The 24,507-nt window shown below is 37.3% G+C and overlaps 1 protein-coding gene across 9 annotated transcripts in view; it reads left to right on the forward strand.

The window, feature by feature from the left end:
- Positions 1 to 16,466: 16,466 nt before the first annotated feature.
- The window catches only part of LOC137249995 (serine--tRNA ligase, mitochondrial-like), a 176,096-nt gene continuing 168,055 nt past the window's right edge, over positions 16,467 to 24,507 (forward strand). For 6 of the 9 annotated variants that reach the window (XR_010952680.1, XR_010952681.1, XM_067782157.1 and 3 more), the window contains exon 1: positions 16,468 to 17,333. Coding sequence is in view for 7 of the 9 variants with exons in the window: in XM_067782157.1 (XP_067638258.1) it covers positions 16,483 to 17,333 (851 nt within the window). In the remaining 2 variants the exon portion in view is untranslated. Of the gene's footprint in view, positions 17,334 to 24,507 lie in introns of all 9 variants that reach the window. The other 3 variants (XM_067782154.1, XM_067782153.1, XM_067782155.1) reach the window with 1 other exon arrangement.

A 24,507-nucleotide genomic window follows, 5' to 3' on the forward strand; every position in this document is an offset into this window, starting at 1 on the left:
AATGAATTGTACTTAGTAGTTTAAGTTTTAGGCCCAAAACAGCCGTAATAATAAATAAATTAAATTAAATAAAATGTCAACCATTTTGAACATCCACGTCGATGGCACTCCGCTACCGACTGTCCTACACCCCAAAATATTGGGTGTGACGTTTGATCAGGATCTACATTTTGGTGAGCACGCAGCCGCAATTGTTCCGAAAATCCAGAGCTGTAATAAAATCCCTTGCTGGCAGTACCTGGGGAAAAGATAAAGAAACGGTCATTACTACTTACTTACTTACTTAATTGGCGCTTAACCGTCTAAACGGTTATGGCCGTCCAACAAGGCGCGCCAGTCGCTCCTTCGCTCCGCCAACCGGCGCCAATTGGTCACACCAAGGGAGTTTAAATCGTTTTCCACCTGGTCCTTCCAACGGAGTGGGGGCCGCCCTCTACCTCTGCTTCCATAGGCGGGTTCCGATAGAAACACTTTCTTGGCCGGAGCATCATCTTTCATTCGCATAACATGGCCTAGCCAGCGCAGCCGCTGCGTTTTAATTCGCTGGACTATGTTGATGTCTGCGTATAGCTCGTACAGCTCATCATTAAATCTTCTTCGGTACTCGCCATCGCCAACGAGTAGAGGTCCATAAATCTTTCGAAGAACTTTTCTCTCGAACACTCCCAAAGCCGCTTCATCTGCTGTTGTCATGGTCCATGCTTCTGCCCCATATAGCAGGACGGGTACGATAAGTGACTTGTAGAGTATGATTTTCGTTCGCCGAGAGAGGACTTTACTTTTCAATTGCCTACCTAGTCCAAAGTAGCATTTATTGGCAAGATTGATTCTTCGCTGGATTTCAGTGCTGATGTTGTTGCTAGTGTTGATGCTGGTTCCCAAATAAACGAAGTCTTTTACTATTTCGAAATTATGGCTGCCAACAGTAGCGTGGTTGCCAAGGCGCATATGCGCTGACTCTTTGCTCGATGACAGCAGGTACTTCGTTTTGTCCTCATTCACCATCAAACCCATCTTCTTTTTACAAACAATGCAATTGGCCAGCCGTTTACGTGCTACGCGTCACCCATATGGTCGCCAAGCCTAAAAATTACCCACTGGAAGAAGCTACAGGCCTGCCAAAATACTGCTCTCAGAATCGCCACGGGCTGTCTTCTTATGTCCTCAGAACACCATCTACATAATGAGGCGAAAATACTCCCCATCAGGGAGAGAAATGAGATGCTAACCAAACAGTTCCTGTTGAATACTCAGAAACCTGGGCATCCAAACAGACATCTGATTGATGAGCCAACACCGCCTAGGGGCTTAAGGAGTCATCTCCGTAAGCATTTTGAGGAAATACGGCACCTGAGAACCCAGCCTTATGAAGCAAAAAAACACAAGCGGTCTTTGGGTGAACTCCACAAACAGGCGTTGGACATTTATGCCGGGAATTGCCCGTTGAATCCAGTACTCAAAGCAAATTATACAAAACTTGTGGAAGAGGAACGCATACTCCCCAGGGAAACGCGTGTCACTCTTGCTCAACTTCGTTCTGGATACTGTAACAGGTTAAACTCTTACCTAGCCAGAATCAACCCCGACATAAAAAATGTATGCCCCGCTTGCAATGTGTCCCCACATGACATCAACCATCTCTTTAATTGTAATGTTGAACCAACACCTCTAACACCCCTTTCATTATGGTCCACCCCTGTTGAAACAGCAAGTTTCCTTGGACTCCCGTTAGAGGATATTGATGACAATTTGTGATCGGTCGCGGCTGTAAGGTGGGGCGAAGCACTGCTACAAAAACAACAACAGGCTAGCTGCAAATTTGCTTTGAAGTAGGGGAGCAAAATGGCTTCAAGCGTCTTGGCTCTACCCAAACGTCAAGCTGTATAGTTGATTTTTTATCTGTGCTATTGTTTGCAATAAATATAGTGTTTGATATTACTAAAAATAATTTTATTGTTTACATAGTTGGTGAAGTGCAATAATTGTGTATGCTGAATAAAGAAATTAAATTGAAATTCAATTGCTTTATAATTTCATAAATTTTGCATATACACATATATACATATTTACTTGCAGTTGATTTGCCAAGTGTTTTTGCAATGAGTTGTTGCTGTTGATAGGCTTCAGTTTTTAATAGTGTATTTTGCTTTTATTTTTCATTTTTTGCGCGCTTGTTCGGTGTTAGTACAGTGCATCTCAAACTGCTCATACAGCATATCTCTTTCTAACAGCTACTTTCATACTTTTGTATATTTTTTGTATAACCCGTTTCCCATCGTTCAATTAATATTCATATTTTTCCTATTTTATTAATTCTCGGGTTTCTGTAGCATTTATATATATATTTATTCCTCACCCACTTTAAATTTATTAAGAATGTCGTGTGTATATCCAAACTGCTTAGTAAAAAGTGAATCGCATCCCTTCTTGGCATGCAGGCTTTGCGATGGGATTGCCCATTTGAAGTGCGCCGGTTTATCAGCACGAGTGGTTGACGCACTTAACGAACGAAACCGATAAGGGAGTACATTGGGCTTGTTTGAAATGTAGGCTTACCGAAATTGATCTTTTCAAGGTTTAAGAACAGGCCCGAGATTGATTTTCTGAAATAGGCAGAGAGATTTACGCTTTATCCGAGAAGTTTAAGCATTATGAGAGCTTATTTAAGTCTTTCAGACACTCAAATGTAAACATTCCGAATAATAATCGTAAGCCTATCGATGTTTACCTTCCAGCTCCGACTATGGATGCTGATCCCAAAGGTTCTCCACCTCCAGTTCTTCCACCCACAACTATTGAATTGATAAATCTGTCTTCACCGAGTCCCTTAGCAGTTCAACCATCGACATCGAAGGTTCATTCAGCTGTATCTACCGTCCCTCCACAAAAAGGAACCAGGTCCGCCAAAACTCCTCTGCGGAGTCTGAGCCGCTTGCTAGTAGATTGATTACTGTCCCAATTAAAATGTCCATTTTCGTGTCCACATTCGAGAGAGACACCACAGAAGAGGACCTGAAGTCGTACCTCATAAGTAATCTTAAATTTTAAAATGTGCCTATTCGTAAATTTAATTTTAATTACACTGGTTAACAGCTGAGATATTTACGAATAACCGTTTTTTCAAAAAAAAAAAAAGAAAAAATTGGGTCCACTTAATCATATATATTTCAAGAACGAATTGAGCAATCGCAAACATTTTGCTTTTAAAAGGTAATAAAATTTGCTATAAACTGTGTATACAACACTTTTAAAAATATAAAAAAATTTGTACTTTGCGAGGAAGGATCTCGAAACCTTTTTATTTATTTTGCAGATTTTTTTTCTCCCTAAGCTCTTGTAAGGCAACCCTTATGATAAGTGTTGAGTGACCATAACATCAATCATTAAATATTAACCACGTCAATTTTTTTGACCACACCAATCACTCACCATGAGGGTTACCTTCATAAACGTCACTTCGAATGACGCCAATTAATTTCGCGCATTCAACTTGAAAAGAAGCAAAAAGTTTTCAGCAGCTCACATATATATATATAAATACATATATATTAAATTTTCTAAGTTTGTGAACATTTTTATATTCAACAAATAAAACTTTAAAAAGAATATATTTAAAGAGTAAAGTTCATCAGTTTCTTGTTTTGGTATTAGAAGCAGTGTATGTGCGAGAAGTCTACGCAATTAATATTGTGTGCTTTACTCAAGTTGCGTTAAAGCTTTTTGGGCGATAACCTGCGTCAACTACGACGCAAGAATAAAGATGACCACGATGGTCATCTTACATGGCGACCGTGACGATGGTCGTCTTACATGGCGACCGTGGCCATGCCTGCGGCAAAAGATGGCTCCGGGGAAGAAGAAAATTCCCTGCAGTACAAAATCAATTTAAGGTTTTAAAAAAAATATATATATATGTGCGTGGGGTTATGGACGAAAAAAGTGCGTGGTGGTTGTGCTAATGCAAAAATACGTAAAATAACATAAAAGACAAAGAAAAACTTTGCAAAAATTACATGAAGTAGCATAGAATCATAAAAAGACTACAAAAACATTATAAATTACAAAAAGACTACAAAAAAAAAAATCATCTTAAAATTTCAAGCACTACAAAAATTACAAAATTTCTAAAAAGTACAAACAAATATATATATCAAAAGAAAAACTACAAAAATTATAAAATTTCAAAAAAAAACCAAAACTACAACGAAAAGTGGACTTTTACCCAAAAATTTACATTTAAAATACATATAAAAGAAAATATACATATATACATTTTTGAAAATATAAAGAAGTGTTAGAAAGTTGTGATGGGCTGGAACATACATACATATACATATGTATATATGAACAAAAATTTAATTTTTAATCGGCTGTACCATGCCATAACAGTGATATTAAAAACACAACCACCTGTGACGCCTTTACAGAGCACCGTTAATAGCGGTTAAATATAACCCCAAGCCATTTACTCATCCACAAAAATTCGAGAAAGCAAAAGAAGCTAAAAGACAGAAGCAAGAACGAGAGGCAAATAGGAAAAGCTTCACTTGGTAACGGCAGCAACGGAAGACAACACCAACAACAACAAATTTCAGCAGCATACAACCAAAGGCAGCAAGCAAAGCAGAAAAAGGTGGTACAGTACCATAATATATACGTATATAAAATTTTAACTTTGTACATACGTAGGTAGTTTAACTTTCTCAATATATATACATGTATACTATAAACTTAGCAACAATTTTTCGTAATACACATGTAGCCTTCGCATGTAGCAACACAATTTGACACTTTTGATTATAAACATACTTTTCTTAAACATTTGTTTACTACGCATGTAGCAACACAATTTGACACTTTTGATTATAAACGTACTTTTCTTAAACATTTGTTTACTACGCATGTAGCAACATACTTTTTCTACTCTAAAAGACAATAACATGTTAAACTAATTAAATTAAGAAATTGAATTTTTCAAATTACTTACATACATAAAACAATTATATTGAAATATAAACATATAAACATTTAAATATCGCCAAAAATTCGAATGCACATTAAATATAATTTCAAATATACGGCCACCACATGCATATTATCACGCATATATTACTATATTCTTTCTTTTTCGAACATTAATATGGAACTTGAATTTTTTATTTTAAATGCGAACATTGCTTCGTAATAAATACAATCGAAAAAAATATTTTTTCAAATTTAAACATTTTTTTTAAAACCTTTTTTTTGAAACGCAAATTATACATCAATTCTATATGTATAATACCAAAAATATCAAATCTTTTCGCCAAAATTTTGCGATAGTTATTCAAACCTAATCAATTTTGAAAAATTCTCATTGACTTTAAATATCAACATAGACGGGTTACAGTCAATCAAAGTAATGGTGAAAATTTATTTTATCGGTGAAAGCTTACTTTTCTCTTTTTCCAATTATTTCTTCGGAAATTAAGCATCATAGATGTCTAAACATTTACATATTTTTTTTGCAACAAATACAGTGCCATTCAAATAGTTAACAATTCCTTCGAAGCATCACACGAATACAGTGTATTCCAAATATTTCAACATATCTTACATTTGCGACTCTTTTCAAACTGTGTATTATATACAGTGTCTTTCAAATATCCCAACAGTTTTTTCTCTTTGCATTATTAAACGAATACAGTGCGGTTAAAATATTTCAACATTCACTTGCATTTACAAAATAAGTCTTAAATACAGTGCCTTTCGAATATGCGAATCTTTACCATTTACCAATTAACTCATCGATTTTGAATATTTCGAATATTCTCTGATTTTTAAACAAAAAAAAAAAAAAATTTTTTAAATTACAAACCACAATTACTGAGCGAATGAATAGTTTCAACTTCATTCTTATATAAACAGTGCCTACAGCGTTAATCTTAACATTTTTCCGAATTTTTTTATGAAACATTTTTTTTTTTTTTCTGCCACGGAGGTAAACATTTTCAATAAATGTAATAAAGTTTTCAGATGTCAGTTGTCAAATGTCAGATTTTGATTCCAATTTCAAAAATTTACGCTCTAATTTCACTAAAGTTACTAAACGAGTTTTAAATAACCGATCTATCTCAGCGAAAAAATCAATAGAATATGAAGATGCTTTAATTAAAAGCTATAACCAAATCATAATACAAGTAAATTCATATTTTGAAAATCGAGATAAGCCTAGTTCAATAATCGAAAGTTTGTCAAAGTGCAGAGAACAACTCACTAAATGCTTTTCTAGAATTAACTGCAATATAAAAATACCCAAAGATCTTTCTGAATTAATACAAGAAAGCGAATCAAGTTCGGATTTTGACACGAGGAAGAATTATCCGACGCATCGACAACTTCAGCTTACAAAGCTAGTATTATTAAAAAAAAGTCACGTATCTTTTCTTGAGGATTTCCCTGGATTTTCCAATTCACTCCACAATAATAATTTAGACACAATTAGCGAAGAACAACCAACAATGGCGACTTCAGAGCAAAAGAAAACTTTTATTACTATGTGTGCATCCATAATTAGAGAAAACTACAGCGGCGATCCGCTTTCACTTGCATCCTTTATAGATAAAATAGTTTTGATAGAAGATTTGATGGAAGAAAATTTGACAAATACTTTCATTTCGTTTATAAAATCCAAGTTAGAAGGGAAAGCGCGTGAGGCAATTCCAAATGAAGTAACAACAATTCAACAAATAAAAGATGCATTAAAAGGTAGAATAAAACCTGACAACTCAAAAGTTGTTGCAGGAAAAATTGCATCGTTAAAAGTTTTTAATAATAATCATACTGAATTCGCTAAACGTGTTGAGGAACTCTCCGATGCTTTAGAACGATCATTAGTTATAGAAGGAATGACTCAGGAAAAAGCGCACGAAATGGCAGTCGAACAAACCGTCAACGTTTGTCGGCTTAACACTCGCTCAGACCTAGTAAAATCAATTTTAGCGTCAACTACGTTTACTGACTCTAAGGATGTAGTTGCGAAAATGATCGTAGAACAAAATAACCAAACAAGTGAAAGGCAGGTACTAGCGTTTAGATCACGTTATAACAGGCAAAATAATAGTTTTCGAGGTAACTTCAGGTCAAATCAATATAATAGGAACAACTTTTCGAGGTACAACAACAATTTTAACAGAAACAACAATAGCAATTATAGGCATAATAACAACAATAATTATGGCTCGCGAAATAATGGTAATTTTCGAAATAATAGCAGGCCCGTAAACAGAAACAACAGCAATAACAACAGTAACAACAACAATCGACGTTCAAATACTACAAATAATGCTAGTGTACGCACTTTAAACGCCAACGGCCCTCAGGAGCGAACACTGGGGGACCAGAATCTGAATTAAATAACGTTTTTCAAAATAAATCAATTTATTGTTTAAACCTGAACTACTCAGATTTTATCGAACTGAATTGCAATGACTCTTTTAAAACATGCACTTTCTTAGTAGATACACAGGCTGATATATCAATTATAAAACTTTCAAGTTTAAAACAAAATGTTTCTATAAATAACAACAATATTATAAATATAACGGGTGTTACGACAGATACAGTTTCAACATTGGGTACCATTAAAACAGAACTTTTTTATTCAAATTTTTCAATTCCACATACTTTAAATGTAGTAGATGACAAATTCAATATACCGTCAGATGGTATTTTAGGCAAAGACTTTTTGAAAAAATACAATTGCATCATAGACTATGCAAACGAGAGCATAACTATTGGCATTGGCAAAAATATCCATAAAATTTCAATTTTACATAATACAACCGATAATACATTGATAGTTCCTCCTAGATGCGAAGTTTATCGCTTATTTAAGCTGAAAAAATCTAAACATCCAGTTTTTATAGACGCACAGGAAATTTGTAGTGGTGTGTTCACCGCAAAGTGTATTGTTGACACCAACAATCCGATAATAAAGGTATTAAACGTCACTGACGAGGTAAAATACGTAAGAAACTGTAACATACTTACGGATGAAATCACCAACTATAACGTGTATAAAATCAATGATCTTTCAAAAGATTCGAAAAGGTCAGAGGAATTAAAATCAATTTTAGAAAAACAAATGCCAAACTATGCCAAACCAAAACTTCTCGATTTATGTCTAAACTATGATGATATTTTTGCACTAAAGACCGATCGTATGACACTTAACAACTTTTATGAACAGAAATTACGATTGACAGATACAAATCCTGTTTACATAAAAAACTACCGTTTACCATATTGTCAGAGAGAGGAAATTAATAAACAAGTTGATAATTTATTGCAAAACGATCTTATAGAACACAGCTATTCCAACTATAATAGTCCATTGATACTTGTGCCAAAGAAAAACCCAAATGGACAGAAATCCTACAGGATGTGTGTTGACTTTAGAGCCGTAAACAAAAAATTGATAGCAGACAAATTCCCACTTGCACGAATAGACGATATTCTTGATAATCTAGGCAGAGCCAAATATTTTTCTACATTGGATCTGTATTCAGGTTTTCACCAAATCCCATTAAATAAAGATTCTAGAGACATCACTTCATTCAGCACTGATCGCGGTGCTTTTCGATGGAAAGTTTTACCATTCGGCTTAAACGTAGCTCCGAATTCATTCTCAAGAATGATGTCAATTGCCTTTTCAGGAATTTCTCCAAACCAAGCCTTTTTATATGTCGATGATCTTATAGTCATTGGGTGCAGCGAAGCTCACCATCTTAAAAATTTAGAACAAGTCTTTCAAACATGCAAAAAATTTAATTTGCGTCTTAATCCCGAAAAATGCAACTTCATGCGTTCAGAAGTCACTTTCCTAGGACACAAATGTTCGTCAAAAGGTCTACTTCCAGACGATTCCAAAATAATTGCAATAAAGAAATATCCGAAACCTTGCGATAAAGATGCAGTAAGACGATTCGTGGCATTCGCCAATTATTACAGAAGGTTTATACCAAATTTTGCTTCCATAGCAGCACCTTTAAATCAACTTAGCAGGAAAAGAGTGGAATTTAAATGGGATCAATCATGTGATATAGCATTTGAAAAACTTCGAAAATCTTTAATTTCTCCTCAAATTCTCCAATACCCAGACTTCAAAAAGGAATTTATAATTACTGTCGACGCTTCAAAAATTGGTTGTGGTGCCATTTTAAGTCAAAATAAAGATGGCATTGACTTACCAATTTGTTTCGCGTCCAAATCATTTAATAATTCAGAACAAAAGAAATCAATAATTGAGTTAGAGCTTTTAGCTATATTTTTTGCAATAAAACAGTTCAGACCATACATATATGGCACACACTTTACAGTCAAGTCCGATCATCGTCCATTAGTTTACTTGTTCAATATGAAAGATCCCTCTTCAAAACTTTCACGTATCAGACTTGAACTGGCAGAGTACAACTTCACTATTGAATACATAAAAGGTAAAACGAACGTAGGAGCAGATGCACTCTCTCGCATCACAATAGAAGAAATAAAAAATTCAGGAACATCAATCTTAGCAGTACAGACAAGATCACAGACAAAACAAGAACAATTAATGCAACAAGAAATACTCAAAGAAGAAAAAGTAAAAGAAAACATAAAATTACAAGTTTATGATAATTTTTCAAACAAATTTTCAAAGAAAATACCCAGAGTAAAATCACAAATAAATTATGATAAAAGTGGTAAAATTACGAATTTTGAATTAAATGCGCATCTAAAACACAAAAAGATTGAGTTAATTAAGGTTGCGTGTGCTAACAAAATAATACATTTAGATGAATTACTTTTGAAGCTACAAAAAGAAGCTGGCAAGCGCAATATTAATATAATTGAATTGCAAAAAAATGATAATCTTTTTAAATATTTTTCGATATCAGATCTGAAAACCACTGGGAATAAAATTTTAAAACATTTAGAAATCGTCCTAACCGAACCCGTAGAAACTGTGACAGACGAAGACAAAAAACAACAATTAATAACAACTTACCATACCGACCCAATTTTAGGAGGACATTTCGGTAGCAAAAAAGTTTATGCAAAACTCAGAACCAAATATTATTGGAAAGGCATGACGCGCGATATAGCGAAATTTGTTAAAAACTGCGAAAAATGTCTTTTGAATAAGGTTAAGCCAAAAACAAAAGAAAATTTAGTCCTAACCGAAACACCATGTAAGCCATTCGACATTGTTGTCATTGACACTATAGGACCTCTACCTCAATCCGATAATGGTAACAAGTTCGCTGTCACCATTATATGCGATCTCAGCAAATACTTAGTAACGATTGCGATACCTGACAAAAGTGCAAAAACGGTCGCATCAGCTATTTTTGAAAATTTCATACTAATATATGGCATTATGAAGACGATTAAAACTGATTTAGGTACCGAATACAAAAATGAAATTTTTTCAGAGTTAACAAAACTATTAAAAATAGAACATAAATTTTCCACAGCGTACCATCATGAAACTCTTGGCACAGTAGAGCGAAATCACAGAGTTTTCAATGAATATTTAAGATCTTTTCTAAATCCCAATTTTTCCGACTGGGATGTCTACTTGAAATATTTCACTTTTCTTCATAACACAACAACAAACACAGTATTCGATAATAAATTCTCACCATATGAATTAGTATTTGGCAAAGCAGCTAACTTACCAAAAGAACTGCAAACCGATAAAATAGACCCGATTTATAACATAGCAAACTATTCGAAAGAAGTTAAATTTCGTTTTCAAAAAACTCACGAAATAGCGAATAAAACAGTTACAGAACACAAATTAAAAAATCAAACCGGATATAACAAAAGTTCACAACCAATATCTGTCAAGGTATTTGACAAGGTATTGCTTGAAAAAGAACCCCGCGACAAGCATAGTAGTATCTATATTGGTCCGTATACCGTAATAGGTATTGACGGCGTAAACGTCACGTTAATTGATGACGAAACGAAAAAGAAAAAAATAGTACATAAAAATAGAATAAGAAAAATTTATTAAATTAAATTTTTAAATTCAAGATTATTTAAAGTTAATCTCTATTGTTAAATTAGAAATAAAATGTTTTTCTTCCAAACCTGGAAAAAAGACAATGAATTCAAATAAATTTAAACAATCATTAAAAATTAAGAACTTAATTCATACAGTAGAATTAAAACACAAAAAAAATTGTTTTTAATTATAAAAATTAAATTTAAGTCCTACTTTAGAATTAGACTTTAGAATTTCATTTTTAATTTAGATCTAAACATAGATGTAGATTTAAATTTAGTTTAACAGTCTTAAACTTTTATTAAGATAAAATACATCACGTTTGGGACAGAAGAATTTGGCCAATTCTTCTTTTCCAAAGGGGGATGATGTAAGGCAACCCTTATGATAAGTGTTGAGTGACCATAACATCAATCATTAAATATTAACCACGTCAATTTTTTTGACCACACCAATCACTCACCATGAGGGTTACCTTCATAAACGTCACTTCGAATGACGCCAATTAATTTCGCGCATTCAACTTGAAAAGAAGCAAAAAGTTTTCAGCAGCTCACATATATATATATAAATACATATATATTAAATTTTCTAAGTTTGTGAACATTTTTATATTCAACAAATAAAACTTTAAAAAGAATATATTTAAAGAGTAAAGTTCATCAGTTTCTTGTTTTGGTATTAGAAGCAGTGTATGTGCGAGAAGTCTACGCAATTAATATTGTGTGCTTTACTCAAGTTGCGTTAAAGCTTTTTGGGCGATAACCTGCGTCAACTACGACGCAAGAATAAAGATGACCACGATGGTCATCTTACACTCTGTTTTATTACAAAAAAAAAAGCTTTCACTCAACAAAATCGATGAACTAATACAAAATTTATAAGCATTCAAATAAATATATCCATATAGTAAAACTTAAGTACCCTACAAATAATAGCATATGTACATATGATTATTATTATTATTATTTATTTATTATTACGGTGTTTTAAGCCTAAAACTTAGATTATTAGAAGTTATAAATACATTTTAGTAATAATAGGATTTCCAGAATTTGGGGTGTCGGAATGCATGAGATTCCAATCAGCACGGGAACTGGTGGTCCAAACGGGCGAGTCTTGGAGTCATCTCATTGGGAGGTTGAAGGACGTGTTCTCAATCCTGCCCTACTCCAAGACGTGTGATTACACAGTTTTATTATTTATGCTGTCGGAATGCATTTGATTCCGGTCAACCCAAAAGCTAGCAGCTCAGCAGAATGAGCCACTTGTTGTAGTTGTTGTTGTAGCGATAAGGTTACTCCCCGAAGGCTTTGGGGAGTGTTATCGATGTGATGGTCTTTTGCCGGATACAGATCCGGTACGCTCCGGCAACACAGCTCCATTAAGGTGCTAGCCCGACCATCTCGGGAACGATTTATATGGTCAAATTAAACCTTCAGGCCATCGCTCCCTCCCCACCACCAAGTTCCATGAGGAGCTTGGGGTCGCCAGAGCCTCGTCTGTTAGTGAAACGGGATTCGCCGCTCGAAGGTGAGGTTGACAATTTGGTTTGGAGAAGCTATATATTGCGCTGGCAACCTAAAAAGGTTGCGCCACACAACCCCCTGAATTTGGTATTTTAGTCGCCTCTTACGACAGGCATACCTACTGTGGGTATATTCTAACCCCCTAACCCGCTGGGGGTCAGAATGAGCCACTCTTATCGGACGGTTGAAAAGGACGTGTTTCCAATCCCACTTGATCCATGGTGTTCGAAAAAAACGGGATAAAAATAATGCTCGAAGAAACTGGGTGGCAGCTCTAACGCAGCTTAGATTATTATAACGCAGGCTTCAAGTTTAGCTTAGACGCAAACCACAAAATAAAGCTTGAAGCACAAACAAACTTCAGTGACTATAAAACTTTTGGCGGGAAGATACACAGTTGATGAAGGTGTCAAAAAAAAAAAAAAACAAGTTGACTGACAACAACAAAGCAGGAGCATCAATCGCAATATATTGCCAAGTTAGTAAAGTTGAATTGGAGATCACCTGGACAGAGGATCTTATTTTCCACAGATAAATGTCACGTTTGTTAATGTTTAGACAGAGGTTGTAAGAATTAAGACACAATAAACAATGAATTTGAAAATTTAAAGAGGAGCACAAATTACTTTACCTTTCACACACCAGGGTTGCCAACTTGTAGGTACTGATTTATTTTAAAATTTCATGTATTTTATAAAGTAAAAATTAATTAATTTAGTAACCTAATAAATATGGAAGATACGTATATACATAATAACGTTTAACGTTGGAAACTCGTCGTGTCGGCATTTGAGGTGCAGATTTCTTTAAAGGATATGTACTCCATGTCTTGAGATGTAATCTTTTTTTAATTAAAAAAGCACGGGTGTGTTGAAAATTTGAAATTGAGTCGCTATACCACAGAACAAAACTGCATTTTCGGGTTCAGCGCAATTGCACTGTTGTTTTGATCAAATTTTGCTTTTGCCCCCTCACTTCGGAACTGATTTTGCTTTCGGTTTAACTTTTGGATACTAGTTCGTTGTAGTTCTGACTTCAATTATGGTTCCGGGTTTTCCTTCTGGCTCTAGCGAGGAGGCTTTTGTAACAATTTCGGTTTTATACTGTTTTCACACAGAAACTTAATTATCTCATTTCACCTGCTAATGAAATCGTAAATTTTTTGCTTTCACACAGAAGTAACTGCTCGATTAGTATGAAGGATGAGACAGACAATCATGGCGGAACGATACAAGGTGGGAGCATGTTGACATACCTACAAACAAAAAAAATTCCATGTACTTGTAAATTCGATGGACAAATGTCAAAATCGTACTGCGCCGGTAGTTGATGTATCAAATCAAATAAAAAAGGTTATAATCAGCTGTTCGATGCGGCCAACTTGTATCGTTTCGCCATGTAGACAATGACATTTGCTTTGAAAACTAAGAAACGGAAACGGAAGCGGAACGCTGCCAACAGAGTTGCATTGTGCTTTTGACTTCATTAGGCATTCGATTAGCTACTAATTAAATAATAATAGATTCGAATTTTGTAGGGAAGATTGAGCTCAATAAGCGTCTTAATGTAGAAAATTGCCTTTATTATTCAATAAGCCGTCTGTGTGAAATTAGTATTAGGCTGGATCTGGTATCGGTACCTGTTATGGAAAAAGTTCGGTTTGGAATATTTCCGTTTTCAGCTCCAGTATCGGTTATACTCCAGCTTTCTTTTTCTTGTCATCATATGGATGATATAAATAATCCAAAAGTAAATATATAATATGTACAACATAATTGTCTAGCAAATTTTTCTCTTCGTAAACTGTTTGTGGCCCTGATAAGAACCATTTTTCGTAGGTATAATTGTTTAGCATATGCTGGCAATTACTGGCATATGCTGATGACATTGATATCATCGGCCTAAACACCCGCGCTGTTAGTTCTGCTTACTCCAAACTGGAGAAAGAAGCGGTAAAGATGGGTTTGATGGTGAATGAGGACAAAACGAAGTACCTTCTGTCATTGAGCAAAGAGTCAGCGCATACGCGCCTTGGAAAGAACAACAGTAGCGTTCACAGTAGCAGCCACAATTTCGAAATAGTAAAAGACTTCGTTTATTTGGGAACCAGCATCAACACTAGCAACAATATCAGCACTGAATTCCAGCGAAGAATCAATCTTGCCAATAAATGCTACTTTGGACTAGGTAGGCAATGGAAAAGTAAAGTCCTCTCTCGGCGAACGAAAATCATACTCTACAAGTCATTTATCGTACCCGTCCTGCTATATGGGACAGAAGCATGGACCATGACAACAGCAGCTTAAGCGGCTTTGGGAGTGTTCGACAGAAAAGCTCTTTGAAAGATTTATGGACCTCTACGCGTTGGCGATGTCGAGTACCGAAGAAGATTTAATGATGTACGAGCTATACGCAGACATCAACATAGTCCAGCGAATTAAAACGCAGCGGCTGCGCTGGCTAGGCCATGTTCTGCATTGGCTGCCTTCGGCCGCGCTTATAAGAAATTACCCTGGGAGACCAAATATATATCCGCGCAAAACACGTTTACCCACAGTTTTTTTTTGTGGGTACGCAAACCCCTCAAAATTGCACAACCACATGAATATTTTCAATTTTTTTTGTTCAATATAACTGGAAAGGAATAAGATTTTCAATTTCCGTTTTCGGATTCGTGGTCCTGGGTCCAAAGCGTGTGTTTTGACATATCTCCCGATATTTTTGGACGAGTTTTAGTAGTTGTGAGCTAAAGTAAAAAATTACCTCTTGCGGGACTGTGAAAAGCTTCACACCCGCTTTCTCCCTTCTATCGTTGCACAAACAATACTTTCCAATTTTTGGTAATAGTCTAGTTGAGGGGTCGACTGCTAATACGCTACCAAAAATATGGAGAGATTTGTCAAACGACGCGTCTTGACATCAGTATTAATAACCCGAAGGCGGAAAATAAAAATTTTAACGCGTTCAAAAGATAATAGCGAAAAACCGAAAAAAGACTCGCGGGTACCCTCGAAACGGGGGGTCGATCCATAGTATTTTTGCGCAGAACACCTTCCTGTGTTGGCGGCCTTCGGCCGCGATTATAAAAAATAACCCTGGGCTACGCCATGCCAGGTCCGGGTGTGTGGTATAACCGTGGCTACCCGCTGGGGTATTAATACGCGTCTTTTGACACCTCACTCCATATGTTTGGTAGCGTATTAGCAGTCGACCCCTCAACTAGACTATTACTCAATTTTTTAATACACAGAAAGCATAATAAAATTCTTTTTTTTTTACAAAAATTTGCAAAACATTTAAAAAACTACGTAGTAATAAATTTTCACATTAAAAGTAAATAAACAAAAAATGTAAACATAAACAAAGTTTGACATTTTATAACAACTTCGAATGAAAAAACATGTAAAATGCAACTCTGATGCTTTTACCTGGTTATTGTATCATGTGTGTGACGAATCCAACCGACTGCACTTAACACACAAAATTCACTCAATCTCGTTGTTGGTCGCCGGAGCCCATAAGCGCCTTCACATAAAAAATTTTCAATATAGATGCGTAGTGCACAATGGTATCCATTGTTTACTATATAGTTTGGCAACTTAAGTAGAGGTTATGTTGCGAATAGAGTGGAAGGCAGTGGACTAGGCAGTCGAATGTCATATAATGAAGGAATGGTGTTCGGAAATTTTTTAAAGTTAAAAATAAAAATGATAAAAGCTTTAATATAAATAAAACTATTGTTTTAATAACAACAAAAACGCCATATATATTCTGTATACATACATTTGTAAGGATTATCTCACTTTAAAATTTTAATTAAATAATCTAAATTTTTTTTTGAAACTGAGTCGAGAACTGTGCGTGTGAATGTGCGAATTTTCACCGATCAGCTGTTAGTTGCGCTACTTGGTAAAATTTACAATGATGGTATCGGTGGCGTTCGATTGTTTCGAAAAAGTAAACTCGATAATTTTGCAAGTTTCTCATATAAATAACAATATTTTGCAAATGGCATTGTTTAGGATTTGCGTTAACACATCGCGTCGGTTGTATAAATGCCAAGTCTCCAGAAGTGCGTCAAAATATGTTGCTTTAAGGAATTTCTCCAGTTCTTTTTCAAAACTAAGGGATGAATTAGACACCATCGAGAAGAATATCTTGCTGCGGAAGCACACAAATAATGTATCCATTATTAAGTCGCTTCTTGCAGAATTAAGTGAGCATCCTGGCAATATTGATGCACTTAAGAAGCTCGAACTTGAGGTCGGAAAACTTCCAAACAGGACACACGAGCGTTTAATAGCTTATGGAGAAAAGCCGTGCGAAATTCAACGAAATCAACTCCCCCTTCCTAAAGTTGACGATTTTTCCACCGTATGTAAGGATTTCAATTATATACGCACGGACCATTTGGGAAATTTTAATGGTCACAAAAGTTACTACCTTTTGGGTGATTTGGCTAATTTGGAACAATCGCTGATACGGTTTACTGTGGAGTACTTAAAAAGGAATAAGTTTCTATTAATGTCAGTACCAGATATATTACCAGGTTCGTTCATAAATGGTTGCGGAATGCAAACGGAGGGAGATCGGACTCAAATATATAAAATTGAAACCGAGGAGTGCCTATCCGGCACATCAGAAATGGCATTGGCAGGATTGTTTAGTGGGACAGTCCTTGACGAAAAAAAATTGCCTCTTAAAGTTGCGGCTGTAAGTAGGTGCTACAGAGCGGAGACATCTGGATTAAATGAAGAGAAAGGAATATATAGGTACAGTGATATTTATATATTATATGTAATGTTTGCTAAGTTAGCGTAGCGTTTTATTTAATTAACATAGAATTCGTTTTGCAAATATAAAAATAGATTTCACAAAATCCCGTGTATGTATTTTCACGCGCCTTTTCTCATCTGTGTCGTGTCTTGGAATGTCCTCGAACTCTTTTTGTTTTTCGTTCTTCTTTTCTGTCATTGCATCTTTCATGTTATATTTTCGGGTTGCCAGATTGTTTATATTATGACATCCCCTTTGTTTTAATTAAATTTTTTTTTCTCAGTCGATTACGTAGTTGTTGTTGTTGTTCTAGCGATTAGTTACTCCCCGAAGGCTTTGGGGAGTGTTATCGATGTGATGGTCCTTTGTCGGATACAGATCTGATACGCTCCGGTAACACAGCACCATTAAGGTGCTGGCCCGACCATCTCGGGAACGATTTATATGGCCACATTAAACCTTCAGGCCATCCCTCCCTCCCCACCCCCAAGTTCCATGAGGAGGCACTTTACGTTCTGTTGTTGTAGCAATGCTCGCCCCACCTAATAGCCGCGACCGATCACAAATTTTCATCAATATCCTCTAACGGGAGTCCAAGGAAACTTGCCGTTTCAACAGGGGAGGACCATAAGGAAAGGGGTGTTAGAGGCGTTGGTTCCACATTACAATTAAAGAGATGGTTGGTGTCATGTGGGGACACATTGCAAGCGGGGCATAGATTTTGTATGTCGGGGTTGATTCTGGATAGGTAAGACTTTAACCTGTTACAGTATCCAGAACGAAATTGAGCAAGAGTGACACGCGTTTCTCTGGGGAGTATGCGTTCCTCTTCCACAAGTTTTGGATAATTTTCGTTAAGTACTGGATTCACCGGGCAATTCCCGGCATAAAGGTCCGATGCCTGTTTATGGAGTTCACCAAGGATCTGCTTGTGTTTTTTCACTTGTTGTTGTTGTTGTTGTTGTTGTTGTTGTAGCAATGCAATGTTTTTTCACTTCATACGGCTGTGTTCTCAGGTGCCGTATTTCCTCAAAATGCGCACGGAGATGACTCCTTAAGCCCCTAGGCGGTGCTGGTTCATCAATCAGATGTCTGTTGGGATGCCCAGGTTTCGTGGTATTCAACAGGAACTGTTTGGTCAGCATCTCATTTCTCTCCCTGATGGGGAGTATTCTCGCCTCAATATGCAGATGGTGTTTTGGGGACATAAGAAGACAGCCCGTGGCGATCTTTCAAATCAGAAGGTAACTCAATATACATTTTATACCCTAAATATTCAAGAGACCTTTTGGCGAACTCAGTTCTTATTCTAGGCAGTCTTATATTATTGCAATTTCTAGTTCCATAATTGTGGATTTCATGATTATAATGTATTTTACTACTCAGGTAATTTGGTAACATTCCTAACCTAAGTTGGTGTATAAATTTCAATGTGAAATAACTGACTGTTTAATACTAAGCCAGTTTAATCTATTGAGCATTACAATTTTTGGCGTTCTTGGAGGACATTTTAAAATAAATCGCATTGCCTTGTTTTGCTGTATTTGAAGTTTCTTAATATACATATCATTACTTAATAGCAGAATAGTAGGACAATAAATAAAGTGTGGTTCAATAATTGAACGATATACCAATATTTTATGACTTTGACTGATATGTTTACATGTTCTATACATGAAGCTTATTTTCTGTGCAATTTTCCTTTCCAGATAAGTTACATGCTCTCCAAAATTTAGATTATCATCAAACAAAACTCCTAAATACTTAATTTTGTCTACTCTTTGGATTTCCATGTTTTTTACCTTCAGCGTAATATTATTTAAACAATTGTTACTTATGATATTAGTGTTTTTACAAAATATCATGAACATAGTTTTTTCGACATTTAATTTCAGTTTTCTAAGGCATAACCATTTGTATAGCGAGTCCAGGTCTTCTTATACTTTCAGCATGGCACATTCTGCATATTTTCCACTTATGATAAGCAATGCATCATCCGCAAATAGACGTATTTTACAATATTTTAAGCATCTTTTGATATCATTGATATACAATGTAAACAATATTGGCGCCAAGACCGAGCCTTGTGGTAAACCAATGTTAACATCCACCACTGATGAAACCTTTCCAATTATCGTTCTCTGTTTTCTGTTACACAAATAACTCTGGAACCATTCCAACGCCTTTCCTCTTATACCAATTTTAAACATAACGTCCAATAGCTCAGATCTATCAACAGTTCCAAAAGCCCGTTTTAAATCCAAGAAGACAGACACCGTAAATTTTTTGTCCGCCATGTCTTCTTTCCAATCTGTAATTACCATATTCAACGCTGTCTCACAAGAATGGCTCTTCCTGAATCCCAATTGTTCTGGGATAATCACATTGTGCTTCTCTAAGTATGCCACAAGTTGATCCTTCACGACTGTCTCCATAATTTTTTCATCTGTAGGTAACGTGTTGGACGTAGTTCCTCAGGTTTCATTGTATTTTTTACTTTTTCAACAGGTATTATTGTTGAAATTTTCCAGTAACTAGGTACAATACCGCTGTTTAAGGATTCGTTAATTATGTCTTTGTAGAAATTAGCAGTATATGTCATGGCATCTTTAACGACACCCTCCGATAAAAGCTTGTCGCCGCCATATTTGTTTTTAAGTGATTTTGTGATAATAATAATATCGTCCACTACAATGTCAGTAAATTTAAATGTTTCAAATGGATTACTATGATTTGCGCTTATTTCATCCCCATTTACAATTTCTTCGATTTAATTTAATTTAATTTATTTATTATTACGGCTGTTTAGGCTTAAAACTTAAACTACTAAGTACAATTCATTATTAATCAATCATCGATGCTATCATTAATTTCAACAATACTTTGTATAAAAAAGTTATTTAGGGCATTAGCTATATCATATTCGTTTTCCAGGCATTCACCGTTAATTACAATTTTAGTGATATGTTTTTTAACATCATTAAGCTCGACGGGGTCTTTTAGACACTTCCACATACGTTTCATATCGCCATTGTTATGATTTACTCTATCTTCCATGTATTTCTTTTTTTTATAAATTAGGGTTCTTTTATATATTTTCTTAATGACGTTATATTCGTCCCAAAATCCAGTATTTCGAGCAGTTTTATAAGATTCTATTTTTCTTTTATGCAGGTTTGTTAATTGTAATAATTCTCGGTCGTACCACTTATTTCTTATCTGTATTTGGGTCCTCTTTATATAAGTCAGTGCTTGCATAGGCTCAGTTAAAACTTCGTTCAGGGCTTTAGTTTTAGTTTCTACTCCGGAAATTGACATAAAGCTGAAATCGCATGTTCGTAGTTAAAAGATTTTCAGCACTATAGTACTCCCAACATGTAACAGTAGCATACCCTCTCATTTTACACAGCTTTGTTGTTGGCACTTCGAAGTGGATTGTCTCATGGTCAGAAATGCGATGTTCACCTATATTCACTGCTTTAACTTTATCATTGTTACTAAATAGCAGATCAATTCTTGTAGACGAGTACTCTTTTATCCTTGTGTCGAAGTTTATCCTTGGTATCATTGCCATTTGTGCAAATAAACTTGTTAGCTGGTTTGAGTATGTTGACGATAAATTTACATTGATATTAAAATCATAAATTATTAAATTATTATCCGCCTCCTTGAGATGTTCAGTGATGATTTCATTTAGTTAAGTAATAAAGGTGGAGTCACTGCTACTTGGTGAGTGATATAGTACACCGATTTTTTATTTTAACGCGCATTTGTTTATTTTTACAATAATGCACCACATATTCATGTTGATACCTTTATTACAAACTATGCTAAATTGTATATTTTCATTCACATACATGACAACACCGCCAGTATGCCTACTTTAGAGAGTCGCTGCTTCCCAAGGCAGTCGGTTCTATGTACCGGAGCGACTCGGGATTTTTCCCGACCAAGGACTGTCATTTCAGTGTGACCCCATTTAATTTGTTTCGTCCCTCCCACAAATTGTCATCCTCCCAGCAGCTCCTTGCAGCAGGACTGCTACATATTCTCTTACTCCGGGAAGGTATCGAACCCAATCCGGGTCCGTCTCCTGACCCCGGTCCTGAGAAATGGTTTTGCTGCATTTGCCAGAAAAGAATCTTTTTAGGACGGTCATACTCTGTTCAGTGTGTCTCGTGCAAGGGATGGTTGCATCGGACAGGTTGTTCTGGGCTTGATCCCAAAACCCGACGTCAACGTAACTTTTATAAATCTTTTGTGGCTCCTTGCTGCTCACGCCCAAGGGCGTCCCGTAGTCTACGCCTAAGCGTCCCCCCACAATCGTGCAGGTCAGGGAAACAGACTCTTAGTCCCCACCTCCGTTTGTACCGTCTGCCAGCACAGAATATATAGGTTTGCGACATCCGCTCAATGCAGCTCCTGCCTTGGGTGGTGCCACTTCCTAGATGTTCTGGTCTCCGCGACGGCAACCCCTCGACGGGTTTCATCGCGCCATGTTGCCAGGTCGCAAACCCAAATCATCCGGGTACCCCAATGCTTGCCCAAGGGCGCCCAGTCCCAAGGCCACAACAGTAATTGCGTCCTGGCCTTCCACAACCTAGGCGTAGTCACCCGTCACTTACCCCTAGAGTGACGGCGTCACCCCTCATGCACTTCAGAATTCTGCAGTTAAATTGTAATGGACTAACTGGGAAGATTACGGAGATAGTCGATTTCATGAAGCGGCACAACATCCGCATTGCTGCGATTCAAGAGACTAAACTCACAGCAAGATCTGCATTGCAAACCTGCTTCGGGTATAATGTCCACAGGAAGGACCGCGAGAGCGGAAATGGAGGCGGCCTCGCGTTTATTATACACACTCTGTGCAATATCATATATTTGATCCTGGCATCGACCGCAGGGACAATGTCTTAGAACATCAAGGCCTATCTGTCCGGTCAGGCGATGCAAATCTAGAAATTATCAACATCTACATCCCTCCTGCCACCTGTTGCCCCAGTGGATACCGCCCCAATATTAGCGCCTTACTCACTGGCAACAATCGCATTATCTTAGGCGACTTTAATGCCCATCACGATCTATGGCATTCAAACTTGCGGGCGGACAGTAGGGGTGAGATGTTGGCGGATCAAATAGAAGAAACGACGTTCTGCACAATAAACGGAGACGCCCCCACACGTATGGTAGGAAGCTGCCACAGTTCGCCGGATATTTCAATAGTGAGCGCAGAACTTGTAAACTGCGTCAACTGGCAGCCGATGGTAACATTGGCATCCGACCACCTGCCCATACTTATTTCGTTCGAGCGTACCGCCGACTTCATCGTCACCGAAAAACGCACTTTCATAAACTTCAAAAAAGGAAAGTGGGAAGAATATAAATCTGCAACAGACAGCAGCTTTGCTGCCCTCCCTATCCCGACTGATGCCCGCCAAGGCGAGCGTGCCTTCCGTAAGGTCATTGAATCCGCCTCGGCACATTTCATTCCCGCCAGGAGAATTCCCGAAATCCGGCCCCACTTCCCGGCGGAGGCCGCCAGCTTAGCGAGGGAACGCGACCTTATAAGACAGCTTGATCCAAGCGACCCCCAAATAAGGGATATAAACCAACGCATCAGATTGCTTGTGGACGAACACAAGCGGGCGAAATGGGAAGAGCACCTAAGAGGTTGTAACCTCTCTACCGGTGTAGGTGAACTTTGGTCCACCGTAAAGTCCCTATCGAATCCGACTAAGCACAAAGACAAAGTTTCCATCGCCTTTGGCGATAAGGTGCTGTCGGATGCGAAAAAATGCGCGAGCGCTTTCTGCCGACAATATATAATGCATCCTACGGTCGACAAAGATAGACGGAGAGCCAATAGACACGCACATAAACACAAATTCAGCGCGTCACCAATCACCATCACCGCTAGAGAGTTTGAGGACGCCATTGGTCGCGCTAAACCATCCAAAGCAGTGGGCCCAGACGGCATAGCCATGCCGATGCTTAAAAACCTAGGGAAAGAGGGTTTCAAATATTTAGCGCATGTCTTCAAACTGTCTCTCTCCACCTTTGCCATACCCGAGAAATGGAAAATGGCCAAGGTGGTCCCGCTACTAAAGCCTGGGAAACCAGATAACGTAGGTGAGTCATATCGTCCGATATCTCTCCTGTCGCCAGTGGCAAAGACGCATGAAGCCATTTTGCTCCCTTATTTCCAAGCACATTTGCAGCTAGCCCCTCATACCTCCATAGCACTACCTCCGCGCTAAATGTCATTAGCACCCAGATAAATTGCGGTTTGAATCAATACCCCTACCATAGAACAGTACTCGTAGCGCTAGACCTATCAAAAGCCTTTGATACGGTCAACCATGGCTCGTTACTGCAAGACCTGGAAGGGTCTACCCTTCCCCCATGTCTTAAAAGGTGGACCGCAAATTATCTGGGTGGTCGGCAGGCATCGGTGCAATTCAGGAGAATTAAACAAGGGGTGCCACAGGGTGGTGTCCTATCCCCACTTTTGTTTAATTTCTGCATATCCAAGCTACCTTCACCACCGGAAGGAGTCACAATCGTTTCCTACGCCGATGACTGCACAATAATCGCCACAGGCCCAGGCCCAGAGATCGATGAGCTATGCAATAAAATAAACGGCTATCTCCCTGATCTCTCCAGTTTTTTCGCCTCGCGAAACCTGGCATTGTCACCGACTAAATCTTCCGCGACCTTGTTTACAACAGGGACGCCCCAAATGTCGACCATATTGAACATCCACGTCGATGGCACTACGCTACCGACTGTCCTACACCCCAAAATCTTGGGTGTGACGTTTGATCAGGATCTACATTTTGGTGCGCACGCGACCGCAATTGTTCCAAGAATTCAGAGCCGTAATAAAATCCTCAAATCCCTTGTTGGCAGTACCTGGGGAAAAGATAAAGAAACGCTCTTGACCACATACAAAGCAATTAGCCAGCCGATTAAGTGCTACGCGTCACCCATATGGTCGCCAAGCCTAAAAACCACCCACTGGAGGAAACTACAGGCCTGCCAAAATACTGCTCTCAGAATCGCCACGGGCTGTCTTCTTATGTCCCCAGAACACCATCTGCATAATGAGGTGAGAATACTCCCCATCAGGGAGAGAAATGAGATGCTGACCAAACAGTTTCTGTTGAA

This window comes from Eurosta solidaginis, chromosome 4 (assembly GCF_040869045.1).
Source record: "Eurosta solidaginis isolate ZX-2024a chromosome 4, ASM4086904v1, whole genome shotgun sequence".
In the NCBI taxonomy this organism is placed as follows: domain Eukaryota; kingdom Metazoa; phylum Arthropoda; class Insecta; order Diptera; family Tephritidae; genus Eurosta; species Eurosta solidaginis.